The 10562-nt window shown below is 45.3% G+C and overlaps 1 protein-coding gene across 1 annotated transcript in view; it reads left to right on the plus strand.

Moving 5' to 3' along the window:
- PSMA6 (proteasome (prosome, macropain) subunit, alpha type, 6) overlaps positions 1-1076 on the plus strand; it is a 6955-nt gene extending 5879 nt beyond the window's left edge. The window contains exon 6 of the mRNA XM_009869652.1: positions 868-1076. Within this exon, the coding sequence (XP_009867954.1) occupies positions 868-925 (58 nt within the window). The 3' untranslated portion in view covers positions 926-1076. The remainder of the gene's footprint in view (positions 1-867) is intronic.
- The last annotated feature ends 9486 nt before the right edge of the window (positions 1077-10562 follow it).

Here is a 10562-nt window from a genome sequence, read left to right on the forward strand (position 1 = left end):
GAGGCCTGTACTGCACATCGGGTACTGTGTGCTTGGCAGCTTTCCCCCAACACAACGTACAGCTGCAAAAGTACGCGTGAAATGTGGGAGAATAAGTTTTGGGGCTTTTTTGTTAATGCAAAAGGACCTTCTAGGCGCATCTTACCTAAAATTTAGGTAAGTCTGGCTTGCTGCAGAAGAGCTCAGTTATTTCTACCTTAGTCTTTGTTGTTTGATGTGGCTTTTTCTCATTTATAAACAAAAGAAGAGAGGAACAGGTAAGTGGGGAACAGAAATCCTCTGCTACTTTAGTCTGGCTACCTGGGACCTGCGCATTGGAGAGAGGCTTCAAACCTTTGGGTCCCACAGGTGCAGTCTTTTGCTTGCTTCCTGATGTGTTTGAAGTCAACACGGTGACAGCAGGTGCTTTTGCATTTGTTGTGTGTGTTTAGGACAGCAGAATAGCACAACATTTTTGAGAAAGCATGCAGGAGCTGCCTTTGCTGCTGCTGGTCAGGGGTCAGGTGCTGACTCTGTGCCAAACTTCATTTACATCCTTTTCAGAAAGGATGAGTAACAAGCAGAGGGAGAAGGCTGTGAAAACCTGGGTCCCCCTTAGAGTAATCTTACTCATTACCATACCCACTCTTCTCACCAGGTCCCAGCTAGCAAATACGTATTTCTCAGGAGGAGATACCTGTTCTTTTTCTACCATTTGTTACCTCTTTGCTCTCTAGTGCCTTTGATTCATCCTTTATTTTTCAAACAGAATTGGGATGTCTGCCTGTGGTTCTGGCAACAGGGTTCGAAAGAGCTGAAAGATGCATGGTATAAAACTAAATGAGAAGAATCATTTAAGTTATTTAAGATTTCTTTTTGTTCTTTCAGGATCCTTACAGAAGCAGAGATTGATGTGCACCTTGTAGCTCTGGCAGAGAGAGACTAATTAGCATTCCCATTTCCATTGTCTGAGCTTCTGGCCAGGATATTTGGTGAAAAGAACATGCTTATTAATGGCTTTAGATTATGGGTGGAAAACAATGTTCACTATATGATGTATTTTACTCTGTACAAATAAAACAGAGGTTTTTGAAATACTCGGTGTAATGTAATTCTTTAACTTCCAGTTCTATGAAATTTTCATCAAAAGGCTTGATGACTTTGAGTGTTTCTGTGGTGATTGCTTGCCTTTTAGTTATATTTTAAGAGAAATTTTATTCTCTGCCCTATATTTTTCATCCGGGCTATTTGGCTCCTAGCGTAAAGGTTTATATTGGATTATGTGTGTGAGGGGAGAAAAGAGAAGGCTGCAAAAATTCGAGTCAAGTTGAAGAAAAATGCGTTTTTGTTTTGTCGCAATTAAACAGGTTTCAGCCTCAGCAGCAAAAAGGGAGATGATATTAAGGGGGAGGAGACACTGGGGAGAAAGCATTTTTAGCTGTTGGGTAGGTGAGAGTCATCTTCGAAGAATGCCAAGCAAATGTAACTTAGCTCCGTACCTTCATTCTTCTGCTGTGCTATTCCTATATTGGCTTTAATTACTCAAAAATTCTCTGAATTTTTTTTTTTGAGACCTTTGGGGAAGGCCTCGTGAATCATCAGAAACTGAGATTGCTTGATCTTTTTCTTCTTCCTTTAAGGTTATCGCTCCCCAAATGTGTATTTTTCAAGTTCACTGTAGTAAAGGAGATGCAATTCTGTGTGTGGTGTTTTTAATAACAGATAATCCTAACCTTATGTGATAACTGAGTTGAGGACATTCACGTGTACTCTGAATTGTTGACTTTCCAAAGCTTCCTGAATATATTAGTGCCTACAAATTTCAGCTCTCCTTATGCCAGATGAAGCCACCCTTGCTTCTGGGTTTGGGTTGGTGATCTGAGAATTCTGTGTGGTTTTGTGCAATGGTTGGCAGAACAAGTGTCAATGGCTCGTTTGGAAAGGTCAAACATTAAAGGTTTAACAACCTGGAACTGGAATGGACTTAAGTCATCATTTACTCTGCCATAAAATATAATCCACTCATAATTTGTCCTTGATCAGTTTTAATTACGTATATGTAACTTCACTAATGACTTCTTGAACAAAACAAATTAAAAGGAAGGTGACAATCAGGGAGTCACGTGACTCGAGCACATTTGCATAGCATCTAGTGTTAAAACTCCCTGCAGTACCTGTATTTCCAAATGTTGGAGCTTGTATGTGATTGTATAACTAGGCGGTCGTTCTGAGAGCAATGGGTGTTTGTTCATACCTTGCGCTTTTGCAACACGGAACATGAAATAAGCTGTCTTTATTATATTAGCTGGGAATGTTGCAGCATTTTTAATAAGGAAAGCTAAAATTGCATCAACCGAAATGCCATTTTTGCTAGGATTTTGTCCTGTAGTGAAAATTCGTGGTTCTCTTTTCATACTCACAGTGGGGATTTTTTTCTTTTTCAGCTTTTTGCTGTTTAAGGTAAGGCAGCTACGCAGATGGGGATACCTGACCTAATGGGAAAACCCCACGTATCACATGTACGTGTGATCACATTCCTCGCAGCCTGGAGCAGGCAGCACCTGCAACCAAACCGCACCAGCCGTGGCCGGCGGGGATTTGTGCCTGGTATCACCTGCTCTTCCAAACCTGGCACCTGCAGACAAACAAAGAGTACGCTTGATACGATCCTAACCCTTCTGGTTTGGGTAGAGCTTATCACGAGTTATACCAGGCTTGGGCTTGCTTCATATATTTGTGGTTTGTTGTGCCAGCGCTCAAAACTCTGGTAGATGCAGGTACAGTGTGAGTGCGTGAAGGAATATGTTGCGTTATTGTTTCCATACCAGACCCAGATCAGCGTTACCTGTGCCAAATTTGGGCTGGCTCTGCACAGCCTTGTAACTGTGTCTGTGGTACATCCCAGCGATCTTTGTGGCCTGAGAGTGTGAGGATGCAAATGCCACGTACGTGCAGTCAGCTTAGGTAAACCGGTATTTATTGGACTCTGAAAAGCATCTGGATTTCTTATGAGCAGCCCCCTCACCCCGCAAGGGGGCCCCAGAAGCAGTAACGACATGTATTACAGACAGAAAGAGCTGAACATAAATCACCTGGGGTCGTCAGGAGCTGTCTGTGTATTCCTCCTGGAAAGAGAAGATATTAAGGCAGGCAGTAATGAACCTCTCTAGGATTTCAGATACTTAGATGCAACATGTGTATGGTCTCAACTTGTAATGAACACTGTTAGACCATACCTAATGGTTATAAAGCCTCCAGTCGTGACAGTCTAAGCACAGACAGGTAGATGGGGGAGTTCAGGTGGAGCGAGTACGTGTAGATACGTTACAGCAATTTTAATGCTATGGAATAATAGGCTGCATTCTTCTCTAGCTTCTCTGTCCTGTTTCTCATTAGGCCAATGTCCAGGTGTACAAAATAAGAAATATTTTGGTTCAGTGCACCTTGTTGGAAGTAAGAGGAAAGAACTAGATCTATAGGTTGCTGGCATCTGAAGAAATAAAAACACGAAAGACTTTCTCTCTTATATTTTTCCCTGACACAGAAGCAAAGCCTGCTCTTTTCTGAGTTCTGCAAAACAACATCCTTGTTGGCTGATGTTTTGTGAAGTGTATCCGTGGCAGTATTCATGTTTTCTTCTAGAAAAAATCCTGCACCACCAGGGTAATAACAGTGGGAGCATTGCTTTTCATTTTGTAATTAGTGATTTTTTTTTTTTTTCAGATGATAAGTACTTCAATTGTCATAGCTTGTTCCAGCCAGTTCTTGCTAGTAACAGTTTGTTCTGTTCTCATGCTTTGCTGTAACCCAAAGTATTTGGAAACAATGCAAGACATCCTGTAGTTCAGGATCCCTTGGAACAGAGAACTTAAACCTCTCATGCCCAAACAAAAACAAGGATCATCACGTGCTTATGCAAACGTGTGTCTGGATTTTGTTTGTTTATGACAATTCTCCCATTTAAAAAAAAAACCAAAACAACACACACTCTCTCCTGCCCTTTGTACTATGTCTGTACAGATAAACTTATATTTCTTAAATGACTGTCAAAAGTCTCAGTTATTAGCAGTATTTGCTGCTGTTTAGCAAGTTTTTCTTAGCATAGCAATATTTTTTTCTAGTAGTACTTAGCTGTGTCATCACCATTATGAAAATTCTGTACTGCAGTGATAAATATGGGAACTGTAATCTACTTGACTGTAAACCTAGTGAATCAATAGACCCAGCATATCACTAAGTCAAAATCCAGCAAACTGAGTTTGGCAGAATTGAGTCATCTACAAAGTGTGTGCTTCCAATTTTTTTGCATTAGTATTTTTCTCCTGCTCCTTTTTAGAACCACTGACATCTGATGTTGCTCTGATCTTCCCAGGTACACTTGCTCTCCCTGTTCTGACCCCAGCAGCGTTTGCCCTTTTCCTTCAGCCAGCACTGGTGCTCATTTGCTAAACCGATGGAACATTGTTTTGTTTGGTTCCGTTCTCAGTTGGATTAGTGACCTGAAGTGGCTCATTGTAGGATCAAATTGGCCGTAGTCCTGGCCTAAAGGGCCGAAAAGGGAAATGGAATTGCACAGCCTCTGTGGAAACCACAGCCTGCATCACCAAAGGAACAGGAGGATCTGTAGCTCATTATCCCTTTTGACTTGAACCTACATGGTTTAAATCAAACCTGGTTCACCAAAATGGTATCTTCTTCTGTCAGCAGATGACACAAGCTTTTGTTTGAGCAGCATCAAGACTACCATCCCATTCTAGTCTGAAGAAGGTTTCTTTGGGGACAGTGCTGTTACAGCAGCTCCTCCCTGGTTCCTCTGATCCTATAGCCATTGTGTAGCCCAGTGATTTCCAGGACTACCTGGGGAACCTGGTTTGGAAACAAGTCTATATTTTAAATAAATAAATAAACAAACAATCCAGGGAAGTAGCATTAACTCAGTTTGGACCTTGATCTGGTCCTGCAATAGTAATACCAGCACAGGGGGCAGTGCAGGACAGGCTCCATAAGCAGGGTCCAGTTAAACTTGGTACCTGGTAGGAGCAGCAGTCAAAATCCTCCCTTGTAAGCAAATATTCTCCTCAGGGAGGATATCAGTTCTCTGTCAAAGAAGCCTCCTTTCTGGAATCTACTTGGAGGCTGGCATGGCCGGCCAGGCAGGGGGTTTCTCTGGGCAGTGCAGCTTTAGGGCATTTAGGAAGGCAGAACATCAACAAGGTGTCAAGAGTATCTGCATCAAGTTGGCTGCCGAAGGGGACAGCCACCTTGGATTGGGTTTTAGCCCAGGTGGGATGGGCAGCATTTCTTTCGTTCCCTTTTCCACTTGTGTCCCTTAAACAACTTGTGGCTGTGTGTACCCTGAGGGTGTTGTGAAGAAGTTTATTTGCATTGAATGTTAGCCTCGTTTCAGTTAACAGTACTTGGAAACGCCTGGCTGACAGAAAAAATAACATTTCCCACCTAAGGATGTGGTGAGCCTTGAAAAGAGGCTACCAGGTTAGCTCAGTTACTCACAGTCCCCGGAGGTAACCGGATGTGCCTGTAAGAAGGCTGGAGGGTTGCTCTCCAGGCTGTTAGCAGAAGGGATGGCAGAGAAAGGAGGATTTTCAGGGATGACAGGGAAAGCTGCCTGACTTGCCGTGAGGTGGTGGCAAGTTGCCTGAACCCTCAGTCTCCAGCGGATTTCTCAGCCTGTAGCTCCCGGTCCCTCTGCCTCGTGGTTGTCTGTGCATGTGAAATGTTGGTCAAATACTTGATAGAAGATTAGGTAATGATATTCCCTTTTCTTAGCTCCAGGAGAAGTTTCCATTACTAACCTCTCTTACCTAGTAATAATTCAAGTAAATAGAGTATGAAGTAGTGTAATATTAGCTTTGTAAGTGCAAAAGTAGTTATATCCCTTGGGTGACAGCAATACTCACCAGGAAGTAATTTTTTTAACTATTTTTTTCCTACTTTAAATACTTTGTGCTGACACCTACACCTTTCTCACTCCAACACAGGAAACAGACCTGAGCTCTTATGTCAGTAGTTCAGTGGGGAAATCTGCCTAAATTCATAGAATCATCAAATGATTTGGGTTGGGAGGGACCTCAAAGATCATCTAGTTCCAACGGCCCTGCCATGGCAGGGACATCTCCCACTAGATCAGGCTGCTCAAGGCTCCATCTAGCCCGGCCTTGAACCCTTCCAGGGATGGAGCACCCACAACCTCTCTGGGCAACCTGTTCCAGTGCCGCACCACCCTCGGGGTGAAGAACTTCTTCCTTACATCTAGTCTAAACCTAAGTTCCTCCAGCTTCCTCCTGTTACCCCTTCTCCTATCTCTACAGGCCCGTGTAACAAGTCCCTCCCCAGCCTTCTTGTAGGGCCCCCTCAGGTACTGGAAGGCCACTATAAGGTCTCCCCAGAGCCTTCTCTTTTCCAGGCTGAACAAGACTAACTCTCTCAGTCTCTCCTCGTAGGAGGGGTGCTCCAGTCCTCTGACCATCTTGGTAGCCCTCCTCTGGACTCGATCCATGTCTTTCTTGTGTTGGGGGTTCCAGAGCTGGATGCAGTATTCCAGGTGGGGTTTCACAAGGACAGAGAAGAGGGGCAGAATCGCCTCCCTGGACCTGCTGGTCACACATCTCTTGATGCATCTCAGGATATGGTTGGCTTTCTGGGCTGCAGTAACGGTCCATAAATTCAAAGGCAAGAGTTACAGAGATGGGCTGCAAAATAAATCCGGAGGGGGGAAAAATACACCTCAGATGTTGTGGGTGTCCTGACAGCCAGGCAAGGATTTAATGGTTTGAAAAAGGGCATAAGGTTGTTGAGAGAAGGAACATAACAAAAAGAATTAGCGATAAATAGTATTACAACTGGTCTGTATTACAGGAATGAAGTAGCAAAGGTCCTTCCCCTTCAATTTTAAGAGGCGGATTTAATTATTAATAGAGAAAAAGAGGATAAAATGGATTTTTCTGCTCTCTGATGCTAGACCTATGGACAAATGAAAGCACGTGTAATGCATTCAGCAGAAGGACATTTGCTTCTGTTGATGAAGCACATATTTGCAAAATGATGTTACAGCCCTTATTTCAAATGCGGATAGTAATGAGCATGTGATACTTTTCCACTTTGGTAGCAAATAAAAACATACATCATCACAGTACATGAGCACTCGTGCTTTGTGACAAGCATCGACCTGCTCCTGCAGGGAGCGCGGAGCTTTCAGAAGGGCTGGCAAGGCCAAGGTGTGCTGCAGGAGCACAGCAGGCAAAGCGGCTTGTTTCAGCTTCTGGGCTCAGGTTCGTGATGTTTGGCTCCTGGCCTGAACGGGTGAGGGTCCACAGCGTCTTTACCAGATCTAACTTGGAATCGGCTGCCTTCAGTCGCTGTGTGGCTGTGTTGCCACCCCTTGTGCCAGCGATGGTGTCCACATGATCACAAGCTGACCCAGCTCCAGGAGTCCCTCTGGACCAGTGCGTGTCCCTTCTGCACTGCAGGATGAACGTTTGTCTGGCCCAGCTCACTGGCTCACCACGCAGCTTCATGGGCTCTTGCAGAAGGGAGAGGATAAGATCTCGTGGAAACAGGGAGGGTAGGGCCTGGTTTTAGCACAGGCTGATGATTTACCACCCTGCCAGGGTGCAAAAAGCACACCCCTCGCTTCGGCTGTGTCGCACAAATACTGCGGGTTGCCACGGTTATATTGCGTCGGTATTTCAAACCGTTTTGAGGTGGATCGTTACCTAGGAGAAAAAACAATTGCTCTTTGCCAACTTCATGCATGTCACTAGCTCATGGCACTCTCCAGCAGTAAAAGCACAGTGCTCCGGATGGTACTTCAGCCCACTCCGCAGGTCCCTGCTCACTCATAGCCACACGAAGAGCAGGAACTCTCTTTGCTTGGGCGTCTCAGTTTTGCGTAAAACGGGTAGTTGAAAGGGCTGGATTTGAGAGCTGTGATGACTGCCTGGAATTGTTCCTGCTGGTGAAAGGCTCAAGCTCCCTCCCTCTGCTCTTGACAAATACGGCAGGGTTGCTGAAACAGGTTAGCTGTGCTGGTGAGTGTGTTGTTGCCCGCTCTCCTGTAACGTTCTGCCTCTGATTTGCCTTCAGAAGGACTATTGCAAACGTATAGAGAAAATAAAGCAAAAATCTTAAAGTACACCTATGCTGAAAGATACAAATTTAACACAACTTGTGCATCAATGACCATGAAGAAAATCTAGGCGCTCAGTTTTACACATCCATTGACTTTTAGAGCTGGAAAAGAAAAGTGTTGTCCTCAGTAAGCAGGGTCATGTGAGGATAGCTCAGTTAGAGAGGAAGCCAGCCCAAGCACCACTGTGCTCTTGCGAGCCTTCTGCCACGGGCTGCGGGAGAGGATTCAGAACAGCGATTAAATATAGTTCCAGCAGAACTTGCTTGGCTTGTTTCAGCTGGAGCTGTACTTTAAAATTTTGATTAAAAATAGCCTCGTGTGGTGCGGTCTCACCAGCGATAGCAATGATTGCCTCCACCAGGCTCCGAGTGCTGGTGCTGACCCCACCGCAGGCGGTTCCGCAGGGCAGCCAGCTCCCGTGCTGCGCAGCGTTACACCTCGGGTGGCTTCGGAGGAGTCCTCTGCCGCTGTTAGCAGTGACAATATTGCCACTCTTTTTTGTTGCCTCTTCTTAACCATAAGTTATGATTATTCCAACCGTTTTTAACATGTTTAGGGAGCGGTCTTGTCCAAATCAATCAACTTCTATAAACTTCTCTTGTTTTCAGGTCTCTTTAAAACCTCTTGTGCCCAGGTCACAGGCATACTTTTTGATCTGAGAGAAAGGATCAGTGTTCTTTTTTTTGGAGACAAAAATTACAAGTTCTGCAGGAAGTAAATTATACAATACCAGGATAAGGATAGTTTGAAATTTGTCTAGTCAGTGCTTGTCCCAGTCCTGTCCCCTCCAACTTCCATACACTTAGCAGTTAATTACTCTTCTACTAAACTGTAAACAGAAAAATTTCAAAGCAATTTTCCCCACACCCAGCCTCTGCGAGGCCCACCCTGAAAGAAGCAGTGAAAAACCTGTGCTTATTTTTGTTGTTACCACACCTACAGCACAGGGCTCCACCCTGGAGGGAATTCCCACGCTCAGTAATTGCACTGCAGCCAAATATTCAACAAGCTCGGGACAGAATTTGCTTGCAGATCCTGCATATATGAAGTAGAAATCTATACGACTGTACATGGCCTCTTCAGAGTCCTTTACCCTTCTGAAGATTTTCTCTGCTAGTGCTTTTCAATCTCCTGCAGCTGAGCCAAATGGTTTCTGCTTAGGGTGGAGATATCATGGCCTTTGCAGCTGGGACAGCATGGTAGGGGTTTTTTTTGTTTGTTTGTTTGTTTTTTAATACAGTGAATAATGGGTTTTCACCTGCTAAGACTAGAAGCGGCCTGACCTGTGTTTTTATCTCTTGTGGTCAAATAGGCAGCTTCATCTTTTCTCCTAAGAACTGTAGTCAAACCTAATTGTGCTTGAAATGCTACAATGCAGATTAATGACTTTACGGCAAAATTCCCTGCTGGGTTAGCTCCTGCATCTGTGTGCTTACATCTGGGGGTTGGCCTCTTCGAGGAGCTTTGCAAAAAGGCCTGCTACAACCAAATTAAAAGGCAAATTAGAATCAGAGAGAGTGAGCAGGGAGGTTTTGCAGGCTATGTGGGACTGGTGCAGCTTATCTGTGCCCAGGCATGTACACACCCCACCTCACACTCCCTTCCGTGCCACGGATCATGACACGCTCCCACCTCTTCGCAGGACCTGGGGTGCGTGAGGGCGCTCCACTGTCCCAGCTGCCCTGCAGCACAGTGGGACAGGAGATGCTGGGAAGGACTGGCGGGGGCGATGCTTGCTGCTGGGGAGCAGCTGCAGACTGGCAGGGCACGCTGTGGATTGGAGCTCCTGGGTCAGTCCCAGCTTCCCTGGGGTCGTGCATCAGTCCTAGCCCCAGTGGAAGTGTTTTGTAGTGTCAGCAAGTCCACAAGTAGATTAGTTAGGAGGTTATCTGTGCGTTTCATGCCCATCTCGCAGCTTGCAGGGTCCTGCCCGGTTTGAGTGGGCCTGCCAGGTGATTGCCATGGGCTGCTGGGGTGGGGAAACTGCCACAGCTTCAACTGGGAGTAGAATTACTGGCTCAGTGAGGAGAAGTAAAGGTACCAAAACCCCCTCCTGGTCTCCCTGTTCCCAGACTTCTCCTCCATTCAAAAGTACCATGTATGAAGACAGTGTCTCAGTCTGGGAAACCCCTGTCTTGCACAGTTTCCTTCCTCTTTTCTTCTTCCTAAAATGCAGAGGCTTTGTCATTACACAATCACAGAGTGTCCTCTGAGCAACAAGCAGAGAGCCCACCAACATCTCAGCCAGAGCGAGCCCTCGGTGCTGCTCCATTCACGATGGTCTCTGCAGACACACCTCCCCGGGAAACCCTTCTGCTATTAGGGGTTACTCGTTTTGTCCTCAGCCCTTTTATCAGGAGAACATACTGTGCCTCCAGGCACAGACGGCTTTTAAAAGTCACAAACTTTTCCTTGATTCTCCTCCCCCTGCTTT

Source organism: Apaloderma vittatum, unplaced genomic scaffold, assembly GCF_000703405.1.
Source record: "Apaloderma vittatum isolate BGI_N311 unplaced genomic scaffold, ASM70340v1 scaffold18295, whole genome shotgun sequence".
In the NCBI taxonomy this organism is placed as follows: Eukaryota; Metazoa; Chordata; class Aves; order Trogoniformes; family Trogonidae; genus Apaloderma; species Apaloderma vittatum.